The following is a 21857-nucleotide window of genomic DNA, read 5'->3' as shown; positions in this document are numbered from 1 at the left end:
TCAACATGTCAGGTAACTACATGCAGTTCTGATTCTACTACATAGCATATGCTGTACCTGTGTTGAATTTTTTCACTTATGGAAGACCTTTGCAACAAGCAAAAACCCTCAAATTGTTGCTTGTAAGCTTTTAGATCTCTCTGAAAGCAGTCTGCATTGAAATTGTAGAAAGAAATATGGAAAATAAATGAATATATGAAGTAACTAGCAACATAGAAAGTTTCATTTCATCAGATAATCCAAGAACACGTTGTAACTAAAGCCTATACTTTAAAGTTTAATATGGAAGATAAATGACTCGTACCAATGTTAAAAATACCCAGTTGTTTTATTCTGAAGGACTAATTACTAACTATAATTTACGTCCTTAATTTGGGAGGGACTAGAAGAATCAGCTACTGTACAGCTGAAAATGACAAACCAAGCTGAAAATACAACTCTGCCTTTTTTCTGCAAGAAAACTTCCCAGAGTTTCCTGCACTGTCTGACACCAAGGCATCAGTGAATTTTTTTGTCCATTATAAGGAAAGGTTGGTTATTTACTGTTATCAATACATTTATCTTAAAGAATAAATTTCAGCTATAGCAAGATTGCAAGATTCCCTAGTGTTCCAGATTACACTATACACTTCTATGGAAGAAGCGGGGACAAAACTTTTGCGGTCAGGTTCAGTTTACCCTTTAAAATTGTATTTTATGTCTCTCTTCCATAAAACTGCAATGCGTTTAGAGTCATAAACATAAAACTCCATTGACAGAGTATCTACACTATAATTCTGCTTACATATTTGGTAGTAAGCTTCAATTACTTTTCCAAAGAGCAATGCCTTGCAACAATTCTGTAAGATGAAAGAAGCTGCAAAACTCTCCCTTACCTTCACTTGGACCTATAGGTCTCGAACTATGACAAGGTAAGTTATTTCAACACAAAGATGAGTTTAAGCTCTGCATAAGCATAGGGTGGTTAATGTTACAATGGGAAGAAAAGCTCTATAACGGCAGTAGCATTCCCTCTTGATGATGCCAGCTTTATTTTAAAAGTGCCTTTTTGTTGCTGCCTTCTCCTCTCTCTTCTTACCCCAAAACTCCTCTCTTTTTTCACGCACTTCCCCTGCTCACAGGCTCACCTGCTCACCCTTTCTAACACCAAGTTCTGCTGCTGCCTCCTTTCTCCTTATTCCCCACGCTCCTAGCGTTGCTATTTTTCCAACTCCTCCTCCCTTTCCCAAGCCTCTTCTCCTCCTCAGAGCACTAGTGGGGGTGATGAGCCTGGAGCAACAGGGAAAGAGGACAGATTGTCATGAGGAAGCAGCAGCAGTGGCTCAACACCACGGAGGTATCTTCAGACAGAGAGGCTGCTGCTGTTTCTCCAGACTCCATGGCTACCATCTGCCCACACAAGTACAAAAGTTCAGGCAATGACAGCATCAGCATGGGTCTGACAGCTGTACTAAGGATTGTCCTATAGTCTTTAAAAAAGCTGTGGGACCTTTCTTCTTGTTTCTGTGCTCCTTCGTTTTGACCTGATTAATATATTTTTGCTGACTAAACTCTTATCATAATTCTCTGGTTTGATGACCAACATGCCACCATGCTCCATGGTACACAAACTACAAATATTGTACACAGATATCTCTGTGTAAACTACAGGGTTGTTTATTTTTCTTCAAGCAGTACTACACAGCAGTTTTATCTGGCATGCTGCTGCCCAGCAGATAAATTCAGGTATAATTTCATGCATTATAGGATTGAATTACAACATAACATTCCAAGCACATGGTAGGATGTCATAGTATGGTAATTCCAGTCCTAGCTCTGACACTGCCTTCAGTATTCTCTGCCTTAGTTTCCTTACACGAGGTGTTGTGTTACAGACATGATACCACATGAAATCAACAACCATCAGGTTTAAAAGAAGCAAACAGCAGCACTTTTTCACAAGGCATGTGAAACTCAATGGTAGAATTTATTCCTACCAGAATTTATGGAGGCCCAAAATTTAGATGGGTTAAAAAACATGTCTGATACAAATATGGAAGAAAATTCCACGCATGGCTATTAAACACAAAGCTCCTGAACTCACCTTGTTGGAAGCATCTTTGATTGAAGGAGAAGAAGGACACATGAAGCATGTCCTTTTGGATGCCGTCTTTCCATTGGCATCTGCCACTAGACAGATGGACTTTCAGTCCAACCCAGTGCAGCTGTTCTCATGTTCTAAATGGTTCGTGTTTGCATATTTTACATCTTTTTTTTAATCAGTAGATTTTTACTGGTAGGTATCTGCTACTGACAGCTATTTACTCTTCAAAATACTGAGGCATTAGCCAGCCTACTCTCTGGAAACTTTATTAAACAAAATATAATTCTATAACTGTTCAGTTTATCAGATAATCTGATAAATCTCATTTCAAGGTCTTCTCAGTCTTTGTGGGACAGATACAATTGAGCTAGAAAGGGCCACATGACTGGTATAAAAGAAGAAAAAAAAAATTACCAGCAACAGCATTAAAAGAAACCCAGTGAAATTTAACCATAAAAACAGAAGGATTCAAAACACTTAAATGCATTAGTCCATAGGTGAAGAGCCAACAGTCAAAGTAAAAGACAGTCAGAATATTTCAAATTTCCATTCATGATTCCACCTGTTTTAAAAATATCTCAGTTCTCTGCCTGAGGAAGCAGGAAAGGAGAAATAACTTGCAGCCATGGTGGAATTGCAGAAAGGGGCTCTACATGTAAGTTTTGCTGTATTAAACACATCAGTGACACACTTCCCTAGCACATAATCGGTGTATGTCAAGAGAGATTCCTGTCTTCTTTAAAGGTTAATAACCTTTTCATGCTATGACTTGTCAAACACAAAGAATCCCAGGCTCTACAGCACAGGCAGTGGGGAAAAGCCTTCCCCTTCCATGGCTCAAACATGGCTATGCCTGTACAGATCACACGAAAATAAAAGGCCTGCATTTTGTAACAGGAAGAAGCTGCTGACAGCTACTTACCATTATAAAAGGTCTGACCGTAGTTAATTGGAATCAACAGTAAATAATCCAGAAGAGAAAAAGTTGAGAATTAAGCTTATGGCAGCTATTTTGACTTTTCGTTAGACCTACCTCCTGCAAAAGTTCTGATCTCCTCTCACATCAGAGACCTCTGTGGCCCTCACAGAGACCAATCTCTAGCTGTTTTCCAGGATCCACAATCGCTCTCATGGTGAATACTGACTTCTGAGAACACTTAATCCTAAAACTTCAGATAATGCTGGGTAACATTAAAAGTATTGATACTAGTCGTCCAAGACACTCAAACTGCTTTAAGACCATTCCCAAGAGACCGAGAAGTCAGTCTGTCTGTCTCTCTCTCGTACATATCTACATTTTCCAAACTACCACCCAACACTGGTTTCTTTACAGGCCATTATATTCCTCTGGCACGAACAGGGACAGAGGGACACTTCCCAGTAGTATGCCAGTTGTCTAGAATGGTCACAGACCTCCCCACTTCAATAACGAACTGTCAACAGTTACTGACATTTTTCCATCTGACAGAAAATACTTGTTCAGCTTGTTTGCTGTATATAGTACCATACGGTTCCCTTGCTTTTAGGTTCTGAATTGCCATCCCTTCAATACAGGTCTCTTCTTGTTCTGTTATATGCGCAATAAAACAAAGACACACAAGTATCAGTTGAATTATTTGTTCCTGAGTCTGGCTCGTCTCATTAGAGTTAATACACCACACATGCTTTGTGTTAAATACTAGCTTCATATTTTAAGACAGCAAAGCCACAACTTACACGTAGTTTATGGCATTTTACCTTCAAATTGCAGTGAGTATCCTATATTGTGTTTTCAGTTACCAGTCACTGACTAGCTGTGTGACCTTGGGCGAGTGATAACTCATTTGATGGATAACCTTAAGAAAGTAATTTAGCTGCTGAGTGTCCTCGCTTCTCTTATCTCTGAAATGAGCATAAGACAGATACATTTCTGATTTGAGATCAAAAGTCTGTTAGGAGCTCCTCCTGTGCCTCGGAGAATTTGGTGTAAAGCAGGTGTACTACTGCCTACCCAACATACACTGTGAGCTGGAGCTGACTTCAGTTATTTACTTTGTCACCTTTGGAAGTAAAGTGCTATTACTACAGAATGTGATCAGGTGTCCCGGGCAATGTACATGCTGCGTTTGGAGCCTAATGTTACCATTACCTTAATGGCTAAATCACAGTGTTCACTGGCGGTAGTGAGCTGTTCAATGTGTCTATCCACTTCTGCTACCGATAAATTGCAGCTGCTCTTCTTCCTCCCGCAGACAACACTTTCCAGACCTGTCAGCACTCTTTGCAGTTCTGAATTCAAGTCACTACAGTTATCTAAAAGAAAGCAAAACAAAACAAAACAAACATTGCAATCACTAGTGACTCAGTGAAAAAACAAACTCTAACCCAGGAAGTGCCTGTTCCCGAACAGCTAGGACTGATATTGTTCAAGGAATGTCCTTGCAATCTGCCACTTTTTCCTCATCAACACACGTCAATTTTTCCCTCATCAACTGAAATCACAAGTTACCTCCCATCTGACAAATAAGCCCCCCTCTACTTAAGTGAAGTGTTTATTCTCTCTTCAAAAATGTTTCTTTTCTGAAGGACAGCATTTTAAGACACACCATATGGTCACATACTATGACATTTCTTTTTTGTTATTCTTTTTGCCATTCAGAGCCTAGTATCCTGATTTTATTACCCTCAAAGTTTTTTCTTTTTAAATACAATTATTTTTCTGCCTGGTAATTCATTGACATTATGACTTGATGTTTTTCAGAGGAATTTTTGTGGCTATACTTAGGCACAGCCTGCTTTAAAAAATCCTGATGTTTACGTAAATGATCCCTACTGACTATATTTCATTTTCATAGCTATTTGTTCTTCAAATGCAACTGCGGAATATTCAGGGACCATAACAGCACACCTAACTATTGCTGTGTTCTATACTGCAACCATACTAGCAATGTATATAACAACAATATTTTAATTATAAAACATGGCAGAGAATCACTTCCTTTTCTCTCTTCAGGCAAAGCTCTTCTAGTGCTTTGTGCACTGCCACAGCATCCTCCATTTCCGTGGAAATGAGTTGGTCTCAGTACCTTGTTAACTGACTTCATGAATTATTTTTGTTTTCCTTACGCTTATATCTGGCGACAGTGGCCGTTCTTAAAGCAGACACGTGGTAGAATTCACCCTTGCGCTGCCTCTTAGATGTGCCAGTTAATTTTTCTAGCTTACTAGTTAAGAGTTTACAATAACTACGACCTGCACAGCACACAAGTGGTGCACTATAAGACAGCAGTGAACTAGCAGTTCCTATACCTCGCTAAAAATAGTGGTGGGCATTCTTTCTGGAGGGTGTTATTTCTGTATTACAGCTGCAAGCGTTTCACCATAGTCAGAATTCCCCAGTAGCCTCACAGCTGTGGTTCTCATAGAGGATTAAGGGAGTGTGGCATCGAACTGTGTCTGAAATTTAACAGCCATGAGACATCAGATTATTGTAGGCTCCTCTGAAAACTCTCTGTACAAGAGAAGACTGAAAGCAGTTGGATGAAGGGATGAGATGATCGGAGAGTAAGAAACTGTAAAAATTGTTACCCCAAGTCTAATTCCGTAGCCTAATGCACATAAACATGCACCTATTGCTGACCAAGAGTTTAGAATAACGTCACAGTACTGTAGGAAAAACGTGAATGGGCAACACATACAAAACTTGACTCTTAAAGTTATATTCGCCAGTTCTCAACTAGCAGCCACCCATCTTTTGTAATAGTACCAAAAATTCCTTTATAATACTCATATGCAGCATATACTGTTCAGGATGCTTAATTGTAAAAACCTCTCTTTTGTCTGCTTGGATTTGTTTCCATAGTATCTTCTATAACACACATTTTGTCTATTTAAACAACCTTCAGAAAGACTTTTTATGCTGAGTTTTTCTCCTACAGTAACATTTTCCCCAGAAAATAAGGGTTTCCAATAATGAGAACCCCATTTCTCACAGAAAACCACTACAACCCAATCAGGAGCTCTGCAAGACATATTGGAGAGCGTTCATCATTTCAGCTCTTGGTGTTTTATTGCCTGTAGCAATAGAGCAGCATATCCACATGCATTAGTGTATCATGACGTATTCTTGTTTTTAGTAAGTCACTGATGCTTCTTCCATTAGGGCGGTAAGCAAGGTCATGCACATGGTTATCAGGTCATGATTTTTTATCCTTATATACCTGTATCTAGAAGAATTAAAAAATTTATACATATTTGTGTATATATATGTGTGTGTATGTATACAGACACACATATACACAAAAGGATTTATTTTCACAGGAATATGGAAAGAAAACCCAAAAAGGCCAGATCTACGTATAGAAGGAAAACACAGAAAAAATGCGAGAATACTTAGAGTGAACATTCTTATTTAATCCCTTGCTATATTTCATTTTATTGCCATGTTTCCCACTGTTAGCAGAAACTTAAACGGTTAACTTGCTGTTAATGTACACAAACCCTGCCTCAGCTCCAGCCCATGAAGAACAAAATCAAAGCCCTAACCCCAAAGTAAATACTGAAAAGTAAATTACTTTGATTTTATTTTGTCAAAAGACAGAAAAAAACAAAAAGGAAAGAAAATTAAAGGGAAAAAAATCCTCATGTTAGAATCTCTTCATGTAGGAACTTAATAATAAACATTAATGTTTGAAAGCAAAAACCTCTACTAAAATATCCTGACTACATACAATATTTTTTGAATTCTGTATTTCAGACACTTGGTGATTACATTATTATTAATACTGCTCTATCAATATTTCTAGAAATTAAAGACACTGAAATACAAATGTGCTGTGGCAGGTCTCGTATTTATAAAGAAATACAGCTCCAGAGCTCATGTAGTCACATAAATCTAAAAAATCATAGGGAAAATCTCTTTTATATGGTTGCTTACAATATTGATATATTTTCTACATTATTAAACTACACTTGATGGCAATGAATACGATGCCCAAAAGTCAGCTTACTCCCAGGTCCATTCCTCTATAAGGCATTGTACTAGAAAAAACAAAAAAATTCTTAATAATGAACTGTACTGCTCCAAACAAGTGGACATTGTTTTAATACAGTTTCTTATATATGGAAGCAAATATTGCATGTTCCATTATAATCATTAAAGCCTCACATAGAGTTAATAGCTTAATATTTAAGGATCACCAGTTCTGCAACAGGGCTTAAGACTGCCATTTAAATGATTTCCCAAAACACCGCTCATGTACAGTATCACCCACAGAAGCTCACAGGCACCCAGTTAGTTTACCTAGGGAAGAAAATCAAGACCAACTATTTGGTTTTAAATACAAATTAAGATAATTAGTATTCTGAAGACAATTCCAGAAACCAGTCCTAGTGAGGATTACACCAGATTTCTGCTAATCTACAGCTATGGTGCTCAGCAATTGAGCCAAAAACTTAAAACATTATCATACTGAGGGCTTATATTGCAAACGTGATAGAGTAATTATTCCATATTTGGAGGATCTTCAAATGATCAGTAATTGTGCTTGGATGACAAATCAGATGAAATTCTGAAGGAAAGACGCTTGCCCTCTTAGTTCTTAACCAGAAAAAATTAGTTACAGACTGTCTGGAGGTGGTGCCTCCTTGTACTATATTTGAACAGCCTATGTCAGATTTATCCTTGTCTAAATTCATTTCAGTAAGCTATCCCTATTTTATACTTTAAAAAGGCTCTCAATTTCCAAAAAGTACCAACATCCTTTATAGTTCGGCTGTAAAAGAACTGGACAGATAGTTCCATTCCCCACATTTCCCCCCCCCACTTTTACTTTGTCTGTAATTATTTTCTAGAGCTAGACTACTTTACAGGCGCAAGTATGTGAATAGCTTTTTCCCCCTCTTCTTTCCCAAAAGTCATGAACTGTCCTGAAGAGATCATTCCATTTTAGACTCCATAGTTATTCTGCATCAATGCACAGAGGTCACTTCACATACAAGTTCACAGCAATGGAGAAGCTCAGCATTTGTTGCAATTACCACAGCCTAGATTCGTGTATTTCCTCACTAAATATTTGGATTTGCATTTCAAAGGCTATGATGCCTTTTTGGTGTGAGAAGGTATCATGTATACTAAGAAGTGGAACTTACCCATATCTGCAGTGACCATGGTGGACTGATTCTCTGGTACTGAAACAGAATTCTGGTCCATGCTGCGTGAGTCTTCATTAACCTCATGCTGGCTTTGGCTGAGCTCTGACCGCAGCTCTGAATACTCATCTTCCTCCCTGGGAGAGAGAGCAATGAGAGAAATAAAATCCTCTGAGGAAATATGTTCCCCTGTGACACTTACTTCAGACCCGTAAACTGAGCCACAGGATACAATCCACACAAGTATAAAGGTTTTGTCCAGCCAGTAGAGAAGGTTTTACAAACTTTACCACAAAGCAGCTGTGCTGTGCCCACAACACCCACTTCCAGCAGCCAGGGCTTCTTTTCCATTTCTTTATTTCCAAATTCATTATTACTCCAGACCACCGTCCAAGGAAATAATGGGTAGAACTGAGTGCAAGCAAGAACACAGGCAAGAAGGACACAAACTGCTCTGCAGTAACTCCCCAGCTGACAAGTCTTAATCAGCACAAGTGGCTTTTCATCCCAAAGTGGATTAGCAATAACTGATTTTGATCTCTTTCTCAGTTCAAGGATGTAATCGGTTTGTGTGCAAAGCAAGCGTGCACATGCACGTACCTGCATACGTGTATGCTCCTGGGGACAGGTAGGTTTTCATTTTCTCTTCTCAAAATGAGGAGAATACATAAGTCAGTATAGTGCTGAACTGCTGGAGTCAGTGGGAAATAAAAAGCCTCAATCACCTAAGTCTTAACTTATCTGTCAACCTGGTTTCACTAAAATAGTGGAAGACACAGAAGATTTCAGCTAAAGCTAATGAGCTTAAAAAATAAGGGCTTTTCCTTTTTGTCTCCACATGAAGAGTTCAAAGCACTGGGAAAGAAGATAAGTAAATGAATAATAGCTTTGCCTGAGAGCATTTGTAAACATTTTTTTCTTTTGATCTAATTGCTGATTCAATGCAGATTTTATTTTTAAATTTCCATAGCGACTGTTTTGACATTAAAGTATATAATTTAAACATGAGAAAAACACCAGTTTACGCAGGTGCATACTTACTGATAAGTTTCCTTACTGGTAAGTAAGTAAACAGTCATCATTTGGTTACACACTAAATCAAATGCAGAGATTCATTTTGCTGCACATTCAGCAGAAAAGTGTGAAAATGGAACTGTCTGGATTTGGAAACAACAAGAAATAGCAAAGAGGTATCTGGGGTTCTGCATCTGGGAGGGACACCTATAATGTTAGTTCTGCTGTGTGCGTGCTACACAGTGATAAGTGTTTCCGGCAGAAATACTGCAGGATTTAGCCTGGAGGCGTTTCTGGATTTGCCAGGCAAAATAGCAGAGAAGATGGCCCATACATACAGGGAACAGAGAGAGAAGTACAGTCTGCTCTCAAAGTAGCTGACATGACAATTTATGAACCAGGCCAACTCAAAAAAGGAATTTGAGCTTGCTTGCCAAGCAGGGTTTCCCAAGGTACTGAGATGTAATTTCTACAGGAACTATTACTCTCTTCTACACCTTACATTTACTTCAGTGCAAAGAAAGTCTGACTTTACCAGAAGCACTTAGCGACTATTATTAAACAAAAATCCAGGTCAGCTGTTTAAAATTGAGATTTAGATCAAAGAAAGGTCTTTAAGGTACCATGCGATACGTGTTTAAGACAGTATGAGAGCTAAGTAATGAATAGCAGGAATTAAAACGGTGTAATGAAGACATATAAGTGTGAGTTAATGCTCCATAAATTTGTTTATTATTAGCCACAGCACAAGCCAGCAGTAATTAGCTTTAGACAAAAACAATTACCAAGCACTCAAACAATTGCGATTTTTGATCTGAAGGTAATTAATTTTTTCGTTTATGAAACAAATAATAGTCCCATATTTTTAAAACCTGAATTACATCTATGAATGGACAAAAGACTATACTGATCATAAAACAATGCCACACACAATAATAATTTCTCACCATTCTCCGCCCTTGTTGCGTAGACTTTCTGTTTAAAATCCAATACAGTTTCGTCTAGCTAGCACTAGTGCTGTTTTTTCAATATAAGCGCCATCAGTCTCTTGGGGCAGTTGGCAAGTATGCCGCGTGGCAGGACTCACACCTTTCCGACAGCTCAAGCCAGAAGTCAGTTTCTGAATCAACCTACACTTCTAACACCCAACCAGAAAGATCAGAAATCCATTTCTGGTAAAGCAAAAGCAAGGTCTATCGGTCTCCCTACCACCGCTCTCATAGGGGGCAGGCTGCGGGCTAAAAACACAAGGGGGAACTCCAGGGGAGCAGTGTACCACAAACATAAATTCTGCCTTTAAGACTGAGACTCCTCTTCACCCAAAAGAGAAGAGTCCTCCAGTGGCGCTAGAAATGCACAGTGCTCAGCAGCTGGCGACAACTAGCCATTGAGCCCCCGACACGCCACCCAGAATGTGGAGGCATTACAGCTTCCTAGTTGCTGCCATCATCTGGGGCCTGGCTGGAGAAAGCGTGGTATTTGTTCTCCCATGGGCCCTGGGGACACCCAGTTGCTGGAATGTCATGGCAGACTTGGAGACAAAAAAGATCACGCTGTTCTAAGCACAGAGCAGCCCGGGATCCATGTTGGAGCCAAAAAAATGCGTTTTACGGGTACATCTGCGCATACTGGTTTCTTCACGTTCAGGTGCAACGAGGGATCACAACTGCTTCACAGACACCGAGGAAAACTTGACCAAAACCAGCACACTTCCAGCATTCTTTCACACCACTGACGGGTTCTGCCAGGATGCTGGCAAGGCACACATTCTCTTCATGGATGCAAACAGTGCGCAGTTTTACGCTTCAGGTGCCAGTAGTTTTGCAACCATCATTCTACTTGAACAAGTATTTTTAAGGCATTCCAAGACCCTCAGACAGAGCATACTACAGGTGTATGTGGCACTGCAACCCAGAGATTGCCTGCTCCCTGTGTATACCCTCTGAACCCGTCCATTTGTGAACAAATAGTGACACACTCAAGACAACATGGGAATTAATCACTGAAGGCAGCTGGGACTGGGCATTGTATGCTGATGCCGACACTATCACACCCTCGCTGCCATTTGAATTGAATCCAAGCAGCCTCCACCTAGCACATACTTAGAAGCCAGAATCAGACCTCCGGGACATCGTGTAAATACAACTATAAGTGCCATCTGTTATTTCGTATGATGCTAAGTTTATTCACTCTCCTTCTACCTCATTAAATCCAAACCAACATACTTTCTGAACATATTTCAGATTAGAAGCTGTAAATCAGAACAAATGGTTTTACAGCAATGGGTTTCAAGCTTCTTGACAACTGTTTAAAATTATCCTTTGCAGGCACCAATATTCAACAGTTTGGTGTTGTTAAAATTGCTTATTATTTTTAAAGTTGCACAGACATATCCAAACAGCCACTGGTTTAGAACTAAAAGCAACTTGATCTCTTCTTTTTTCCTCAATGTGACATCTAAGAATGACTGTCAGTCATAGGCCGAAGTTGTTTTTGACAACCAACTTACAGATGATTTTGCCAGCCAAAGACATGATGAAGAAAAAGAGTTGAGTTTGAATGAATCTAAGGCAATACTCAAAACCTCTGAAGTCAGGAATATCGCCTTTAACAAAGGCATAATTCCCTTTTAGTACACTACTGTGTAATTTGTAAATCTTTTCTGTGCTGAGTTACCAGGTCTATCCCTTATGTCCAAGCATTTACAATATGACTCTACAACTCAGAAGATCCATTTGATTGGCTTTGCTGTCTTCTAAATTGTACACACTTGGAAAGACAACAGAAGTAGGCATACACTTTGTCAAAGGATACAGAACCAATGAATGTAAAAATAGTCTTCTACAAATTGAAACAGCAGAAGTAGGGCTAACGCTATGCCACCAGCATCCATTTGACATGCTAACAGGAACCCCACGGTAGCACCACTATGTGGAAGATGATCACTCTAGAAGAAGCTGACAAAATGTGCTCTGCACAATCTTCATAGGCTCATCCACCCAACAGTCTTGCAGAGTTTGACAAAAGCCTGTGACTTGAGTTTTACAATAAACTTAAGCAAAATATTAGCTACCTCCTCCCACTCTCTCTCTAATAATGTAGACAAGAACAGTGAGACAGTGTCACACTGTTCTGTAATTTTCCAACAAAAAAAACAGCCAAAGTTTATGTCTCCACACTGCTCAAATAAAAGAAGCATCCTCATCCTAGCGGACCACTTCTTTAGTGTCTTTTTGCTCCCAAATCACTACCTTCTTGAGTCTTGAGCTGGTAGTGGGTAAATTTTGCAGTCATACATGAAGAACTAGGCAAGCAAGTGGCTCATCTACTAGCACAGTATGAGTACAGGCAACTCTCCATTTAACCTTAATATCAAATCAGTTGCAGCTGTATTTCAGCTTTTCTTGCCCCGTTGTTTTTTGTTTTTTTTTTTTTTTTAATGAGGTTGGGCTTCCAAACCAGCTGGGCTGTCCAGAGCAGCAGCAGGGAGATGAGACAATTGCAGATGAATGTTGGCTTGCTCCCACAACCACAGTGAGCTCATTTTCCTTAGGGAATGCTAGAAGAACACAGTGCAAGAGCAGCAGCTAACTCCATGTGGCCACACACATGGAACTTGTTGTACCCAAGAAACAGCAAGCAAACCTAGAACAATCCTGGAAACTCCTAAAGATACTCCTGTAAGACTACTGTAACTAAGATCAACATATTAGATATACCTGGGAAGAGGCACAGGCTGTAGACATGTGACTTAAGGTCTCTTCTAGAGCTGATGTTACTAAACCACATGAGCAAAAGCCATTACACTTCAAACTGTGTAAAACCCTTGACACTGCAAGGAAACCAAAAAAAAAAAAAGCGAGAAAAATTATTGGAATGGAGACTACTAACTAGCTTATACAGCCTGCCAACACTCCTCAAACTGTTGCAATACCTTATTCAGATTTAAACACTACTTTTGGTTGCTTTCTGCCCTACTTTCTGAGGATACTAGTCATATTCAAACAAAGAGCTGCAGATTTAAAGATAGTAGAGCTTAAGGAAGATAGTCAAATACCCTCCATGAAAACTTTGGTTTCTCCCAATTGTTTCCAGAGTATTTTTGGGTTTTGGAAGGAACCATGAAGCATGTAATAAAGCAGCAGTACATCAAACTACATATTAGTTTATTTTTACAGCCTAAAAACAATACATGAAAATACTGAACAATCTCTCTGTCAGCGCTGGGGAGAAATCTGCTATGCAATTAAAGCAAACTCAAGAAAACTGTTTCCAGAAAGAGTGCCTAAATTTTATGACAGCACAAGTGAAGCCTCCACTCAGTATTACTTGCAGGTATCCAAGAGTCAGATTGAAACTAAAACCCCTCTTGTGTTCCAGTTTAGATAAAGATATAAAGGCTGAGGCCCTGGCAGGGCTGTTCTCCCACATCCCCTTCTCTCAGGACTGTGTTGTTCCAGCTTCCAGGATCACTGACCCCATCACCAAGGGTGGAGTGCTGTGAGTCACACCTGTCCCAGCAAAGACAGCAATTACACCACCCTTGCTCTGCGGGATGGAACAGCTTCTCAAGAGTGATGCAAGTAGATCCCAGAGCGGATTTACAGAAAGTCACAGCAGGAAGTATCATTTTTCCTTCTTTCAGTTGTCTTTACAAATGCTACGGAATCCCTCCAACTCTACCTCTGCCATTTTTAGGAGGACTCTTACTCCTGTGTTCCCCAGACACTGCATTATTTGCCTGCCAAAGAAAACAAGCTATTCCAATCATTAAAGGAAGTGAAAAAATCCACTAATCCATTTTTGTTCTTACTAATAAAACAAGAACCAGTAAAAACAGAGGAGGCATCCTAGCTGTCTGAGCAAAATGAGCTCCCATACGATAAGACCAAAGATGGGCATGACTGTGATGTGGCACCTGTTGAAGACATCAGAACAATACTGCAAACACCGGCACCCTCCAAAGGGGCAGCAGAACTGCACTTCTCATGAGAAGCAGCATGTGCTTCCCATCAAGCTCGGCTCTTCTGCCTCACTTTGCTGTGCATGCCACAGCTGACTCGTTTGTGGACATGGCTCAACATTCACAGTACCCATCCGATTCCAGTATTTTGTAACTGAGACACCGCTTGGCATTTAGCTTGCCACGGGGACTACAAGCAAACAATTTTTATGGATTCTATGTAATATTTTTCTTAAATGTCATAGAGTTCTTCTGCCATTCAGGAAAAAAAAATATCAAGGTAGCTCTCATGCTTCTCAGATTTTGCTTTTCAACCAGCCTTTTCAATTGGTAGAGCTTTATCAGAGAGAAGAGTGGGAGGGATGGTCAGTAACATACTGAAAAGAAAGGTGAGTCAAAACAAGATGAATGGGAGGTTTGTCTGCAGAGGTATCAAGCATGAATGAACAAGGGAGTCACAGGGATTTTTTAAGGGAAGTACTACCAGTTTAGAAAATATTTACCTGAAAAATCTCACCATAATCATTGCTAGTTATGACCATGACAGAGTTGGCAGTATTTATCTTCTTAAATAACATTAAAGTAATGTGATTCTATCACTGCTTTTCTAGTGGTATGTATGCACGATATTTTCTCTTACTGGTACACCAACCCTTTTTCTTTTTGCATATAAATATTTTCATGAAAGGTCAAGTCAGTAGTCGGAAAAACTTTGCCTTGCAGTAGTGGAAACATTTACAAGGAAGAACAAATGAAGCAGTTATCAAAAATCCTGCAGCTAATAGGCAAATGAAAATGAAAATTTGCCACACAAGTAGAGCAACAACGCTGCGTATAAAACTGTCAAATCGAATATGATGTTCTCTAGAAAAATCCATAGATTCTAGCAGTTTAGTTGCATCTTCATATGCTAAACTTTAAGAAGCTCCTTCCTCATTCTAGTCCAGCTTTCTTTACATTGAGAATAATGGGTAAAAGCAAGTGAGGAAAAATAAGTGTTTTTGTGCAGTCAAATGTAAAGTTCATTTAAATACAGTAACAAGCAATGATCTAGTGTAATAGCCCAAGCTTTGCTGCTCCAAGGACAGGCAACGACATGACTTGTACCATTGTGTTTTGTCACAAATACCAGTACAAGTAGATGCAAAACCTACTGAAATACATTTAAGCCATATTTCTCATCACAAGTGATTTGACAGGATGCCACAAAAGAAAGTTAAAAGCAGAGGTGCAGGCTGGGTGTCTACATTTTCCTTTAGCCAGCACTGCTATCACTTACATAGTGCCCTTGTATGTATGTTACACTTAAAGAATATTCAGAAGGCACAGTGCAGTTCTTTGCAGTGCTTGTTAGGCTTTGCAAAGTGCGATTTTGCCAGAGAGAATGCAGCACTTTCGAGCCTCGGGATGATACTCTGCAGAATACCTACCTTAATTATGGCCAGCTACTCAGTACCAGTCATAACAAGCCTAACTACCCTAAAGTCATCATCAAATTCTATTTATAGACTACAATTCACACCGTGTTTTGCACCATTAGTGCACTGGCCCAGAATTTCCAGGAAGTTTCCATACCTTATTGTTGTTCCCTGTAGTCGATCAATTTTTTTATTTAATTCAGCAATGATACTGTGCAGCTCTGTGATTCGTTCCTCGTAGCGTAGTGTTGTTCGCTCCTGCACGTCTTCGTGCTCTCTCATTAGGTGGGATTGTTCACACTAAAGCAGGGAAGCAAGGAACAGAAAGGGTCTTCATGAAAAATTGCAAACAGATCAGACACAAGGCAAAAGTGCACACGATTAATAGTCTTCTTACTCATCAAACCAGTACTGCCTTAGCAAGACAAAAGGAGAGATGCAAAATATTGACAGGTACACAAAGGTGTGTAATCACTAGATGTTAGCAACTGAAAAAATATGCTGTGTACTTTTATTACTATTTCCTAAAGGGCAGAAGTTGCCCTTACTGCTTGAACAAAACCCATCATTTGCATCTCAAAACAGCTATAAATATCTCATCTTTCAATCTGTGAGATTCATGATGCATCATGAATCTTCAAGGATCTTCCCAACGTGGTCTGAATTAGAACAAGTCCTAAGGCAGAAACCACATTATTATAAAGAAAAGTAACCACACTTTGTGGTTATGACTTCTTCTCTAGTATATTTGTTTTTATTAGCCTTTGAAGATAACATAGCATATTTTTAATTATTTTAATCTTCTACAATAAAATTTTTATTATTTGAACAATTAAAAGGCTACAAAGATGCTTGTTTTTTATACATATCATGAAATCCTTCTTTTTCTTTCCAACAGAATTTTAAATTCAGTCTCCCTGGCTTTCTCTTCATGCCAGCAAACACACTACTTCAATTACAGCAAACAATTACCATCTACTGCAATTATAATCCAACAGTACATGCTGATTGAAATTATGCTTGGTAGAGGCTGGAAAGAGCAAGACTTTTAAATTTTTGCTTCTGAAACCCTGCAGGAAACAGTCAAGTCTCCTTGCAGCCACAGAATCGTATGTAGTATGCTGTCAATAACAGGAAATTCGCAAGCCAACCGACAGTATAAAAATCACACTCGTTTAGTGAAAACCTGCAATGCAAGATCCTAGTAGCATTTCTAAAGGCAACAATTTATAGTAATGTATGGGGTCCTCCAACATTGCTGCATCAAAACTTACTTTCTCAAATCAACAAAACACTATATAGAGGTAACTCCATTCCACAGACTAAAACAAAATAGTTTCTTACTCCAGCTGGAGTCAAAAGCACTTACATCAACACTAAGACAAAAGAGACTGTATCTTCACATTGAACAGGATAGCAAAGGGTCATATTTTAGAAGATTGATAATGTTCACCTGGCTTTTAAAACTTCGTGTTGGCAAGCGAGATGGCTATACATATATATATATATCATAATGACTATTTATTGTAGGATTATTGCACAACTTATTTCTCACATTTCTGTATCTTAACATTGTATCTGGCTGAAGAACTACCACAGCTTTTACAGTGCAGAACTAACACTGAGAAAATGTTTAACAATGCTTTAGAACAGATTTAAGTGCAATAAGAGCTGCTTGTTCTGCCTTTCTAAACCTAAATTTCCTCTGACACAATTTATACTCACAAATGCTACCTAAGCATTACACAGATCAATCAATTATCTGCACTGCTTTTTTTCTTTTAAATCAAAAGGACATTTCAGATGGAGTGTGTAATAATTATGTTCAGACAATAAATAAAAACCCTATCACTACAATTTTTGCTTTGCTAAGCTATGCACTGAAAACCAGAATTTGTTTATCTTGACTGAAGATATATTGACTCCTGCTAATGGACCTCAGCCACAATACCAGACTTGCTTTCTGTTTTCCAGCCATTTCTCTGTGACCATTTTTCAGGATAACCATCATTTAGTGACAGGAATACTTTGTGAACAACCAACAGTCTGGCAATATAAAGACAACAGCTTCATATATGATTTTTTAAAAGGCCTCTTGAATTATCTTGGGCAAAAGTAACAGCAAAAGGCAGAAAGGAAACCTCTGTGAAAGACAAGACATGATGCTAAGAAAGGCTGCTGTGCCCTGGAGATGGGTACAGAGTTACATCTCTTAAGTTCTGGTCAGTCATGACAAGTCTCAACTAAAAAAGGCAAAGGCATCCAAAGAATGGAAATATACTTCAGTATGAATCCCACAACGCAGCAGTTGAAAATTCTTCTAATTACACAGGATTGCTCCTTATTATGGCACATTCAACCCAAAGCTTAAAAGAGAAAAGAAACAAATGCATGTTTTGGTACCCACAGCTAACATTTTTTTTTTCTTGGATACTGAATTTGTCCATCATCCTCTTTAGTTTCTGTGTCCTTTGAGTCTCAGAGCTGTGACCTGCTAGTGCTCCTGTTTCTTTCTAGGGTATACACATTCAGCTCTTGCAATTTATTTGCATACGTCAGTCACACAAACTTTTTAAGATAAATACCTTACACCCTTTTCCTCATCCCTGTTCCAGTCTCATACTTAAGTTCTGATCAAAACCATTAAGAGCCCTAATTCTCTGAGAAAGCAAACACAGGGATAACCCACTGAGAGGCTGCAAAAGATGAGCAGCTGTTGAGATCAGGAGAGAAGGTTCCAGCACAGTTCCCAGTGTAAGTGACCTTTGGCTGTTTTTTGGTACAGACTAAACAGGTTATTGCAATTACAGCATAAATTAACAATGCCTGGGGAAACGCTTTTGTCTGACCTCTTGATGCTGGGAAACAACCACATGAGCAAGAGGAGTATGAGGGAGAAGGACGATAAGAGAAAATATTTCAACCCAAGGGTATTGTCTCGACACGATTGTACTGCCTATTAATGTACATGATTTCCTAGTGCAAGAAACACTACCAGTGTAGACCTTTATGTTATATTTGCAGTGTTCAGTCAGAGGACAAGAAGAGAACCATGGGAAGCAGTGGTTGGTAAGAGATTCCTTGGTGCCTCAGGCCCCGCGGAGACAAGCACTGGCCACGGCATTGTTCAGGAAGAATACAAGTTGTAACGTGAACAAGCCACAGTGATAAACCAGTCTAACAGGCTCACAGAAGCTAAAAATCTTTGCTCAACTAAAACAGTATTTTAATTCTAGAGGAGTGGCCAATTTTAAAGTGGCAAACCATTCGCCTAATTTTAAGTATAAACACAAGTCCGTCATGCCAAATTCTCGATCATGAAAAAACATGCATGGTCAGAATTAATTGTTTGGTAGTATTTTCTGTATATGCTTGATGTGGAAGAAGAATACAAGTAAACGGGACTAATCCATGTGAGATAAGGGCATCACACAACAGAACAAATAATTTCAATGTTTATCTGAACATTTCTAGTATTTCTATGTCAAGTTACTTTGTTAATTGAAAAACTGATGCCTTCCTGTGAAGTTCATATGTTCCTGTAGTCCTACAAAGTGTTCGCTTTATTCTTATTCTGAAATTCTGCTGTCCTTCCTTATGATATTCTGAATAATCAAGAGGACAGTAAAGAAATATTACTGCAGTAATGGGACTTACTGCTGTGTGATACAAGATCCAGAATGATGCAGCAGTCTTTGATACTCTGGGTCTAGAGCTATTATAAAACTCCAAAATTACAAGGACTAAGCACAAAGACCAGGACTACCTTGTGAAAGGAGATGAAACAGTAAGAAAGATGTACTAAGTGGACTGTCTATTCTTGCTGTATTTGCTGAAACATTCAGCATGTTATTAAATCCCAAGTTCTACCATAAAACTGCAGAACTCAATATCACAGGATGTAGGGAATGCCAAGAATGTAGAGAGATTAGAAAGAACATTAGATAAATCTGCAGAGGACAGGACCATAGAGGACTATTAAATGGGATGCAGCCTCCTGCTCACAGATGTTGGCAGAGAGATGGGGAAGTATATGCATTTCATACTCTCCCTTCGGACATTCATGATTTATCAATACCAAAGCCAGGATAGCGTGCCAGACAGAGTTAGCAGAGAGCACTACTTTTCTTCTCATAACCACAGAAAGACTTTTCGAAGAACTTGTGGCTGACCAGTACTTTTCAGCAAACTTAATTCAAAAGATCACTTCATTGCCAAATTGTACACTGATATAAACATAGAGACAAGGAGATCTGCCGTCTTAGTGAAATAATAGAAGGGTGTTGGAAAATGCTATGGCAGGTCTCCACAGACTGCAGCTTTGGGGACGAGCATGATACAACCACCAGTAATCAATCATGTCCATTTACAAAATTTCAAGCACAGGCTATCCAACTATCTTTCTTCTGCATTTGTCATCTATTACTTGAATTGTGGTTCCTCAAATCACTTCCACTTTGCCAATTGCTAATCCTTTCTTCCAAAGTGTCTCACGTGAACCATGAAATGATGGGAAAGGTACTACCAAAATGTGGTTTAAGGGCCCTATGTTCCAGAGTGCATTTACCACGCCAGCTGAAATGAAACACGTGTTGCCTTTGTAAATACAGTCCAGATGCAGAATAGAGATTTAATACTGGCCCCCTACCATCTGAACACGGTTACACAGAACCTCAGACACCTCTTATCTAATTTATGCCTTCTGAACCTCTGATTTGCATTAGTGAGGAAAAAATGCATTAGACGGAGGTTGTAGAGGAAAAATGATATGATATGATATGATACATGATATGAATTTGAATGAATCTCTGTAGAGTGGGAGGAAAAGTTCAAAAGATTATGTGGACCATCTACTTGGAAGTGATGCAGCAGAAAATGAAGGAAAAGTGGCTTCACCAGAGTCTCAGTACTTAAACATAGCCAACACATTGAATACGAATTGTGCTTGTTTTATGGCTTATTCCTTAAGAAAGATCGTATTTAATTTAATACACAGCCCCAGAAATTTTTATTCACTGGAGGGCTTTAAAAAAAATTGAAAATAGCTAAAATATTAAAATTTTATAGGAATTGTTCATTAGAAAGTATTTTTTTTAATCTGAAAGCTAGCTAGCACACTAGCTTTCAGATATTGTGATTTTGTGTTATTCACAGTTTGGGTAGCAGTTGTCATTACACTTGTGTTCACAAGCAGACAGCCCATGATCACGTAAAAACCCTCAGCATTACACATCGAGCACTGAATACAAATGCGTAATTGGTAACCCATCAAAGAAAACACCAAATGATCTCATGCTAACAGGGCACATGTTAATTCATGTCACCATCAATAAGGATTCATTACTGCATAGGAGCACCTTCAGGCACTCTTCATGGGCTCAGAGATGACATACGTATTTTTAAATAAAGATCTGGAAATAAAACTAGAACACTAACAATAACCTGTGGTTAGCGCAAGACCCTGCAGAGTCATAAATAACAACAGAGTCAGTGTAGTCATGCAGAACGATGTGGATCGTTTGGGTACAGCGGATCCATCCGACTGTTTAATGATTGTCAAATGCAGCCTCATATCAAACTGTATATCAGAAAGAAAACTCCTGTCTCAGAGTGCAGCCGAAATTAGAAAATGCTCTCAGGTTACAGCTGATAAACAACGTTAACTCCCAGCATGACTCTGGCTCACATATTGAGGAGAATAAAAACTTTTTTTTTTCTAATGTCTGGATATTGCATTGATGGTCTGCTATAAGACTATCATTTACAAGCCCCAAAACCTTAAAGGTAGCTGAAAAAACACCAGGGAATGAGCACGAGGGCCAAAATATGGTTGGAGGACTGAAATAAGATCCTTAAAATCTAGACTGCTTAAACATTTCTGCATTTGGCTTGAGTTTAACAAGCCCCGACCAAAATGCACTGAATATCAAAGACTCTAAATTCACAAAAATCACAGGATGGCTGAGGTTGATGGGGACCTCTGGAGGTCATTCACCCAACCCTTTACCCAGCTCAAGAAGGGTCATGTAGAGCACGTTGCCCAAGACCAGGTCCAGGTGGCTTTAGTATTTCCAAGGTTGGAGATTCCACAGCCTCACCAGGCAACAAATAAAACGCTCCACTTCGCAGGACAAAATGCTTTGACTGTCTCTATGCAAGTATAAATGAGTATAAATTTTGAATTAGTTTTGAAATGCATAGTACTTATGAAAAGTATCGGCCAGAAGGGCAGTATCTGAAAACAAAGGTT

The 21857-nt window shown here is 39.1% G+C and overlaps 1 protein-coding gene across 4 annotated transcripts in view; it reads right to left on the bottom strand.

Annotated features, from left to right (window-relative positions):
- Positions 1–21857, bottom strand: part of MCC (MCC regulator of WNT signaling pathway) — a 217245-nt gene that overhangs the window by 51458 nt on the left and 143930 nt on the right. For all 4 annotated transcript variants that reach the window (XM_065657621.1, XM_065657622.1, XM_065657623.1 and 1 more), the window contains 3 exons: positions 15765–15907; positions 8213–8349; positions 4212–4375 (listed from right to left, as the gene is read on the bottom strand). In XM_065657621.1, the coding sequence (XP_065513693.1) occupies positions 4212–4375; positions 8213–8349; positions 15765–15907 (444 nt within the window). The remainder of the gene's footprint in view (positions 1–4211; positions 4376–8212; positions 8350–15764; positions 15908–21857) is intronic.

This window comes from Caloenas nicobarica, chromosome Z (genome assembly GCF_036013445.1).
Source record: "Caloenas nicobarica isolate bCalNic1 chromosome Z, bCalNic1.hap1, whole genome shotgun sequence".
NCBI classification, from domain to species: Eukaryota; Metazoa; Chordata; class Aves; order Columbiformes; family Columbidae; genus Caloenas; species Caloenas nicobarica.
This window is presented reverse-complemented; position numbering and strand designations above follow the sequence as displayed.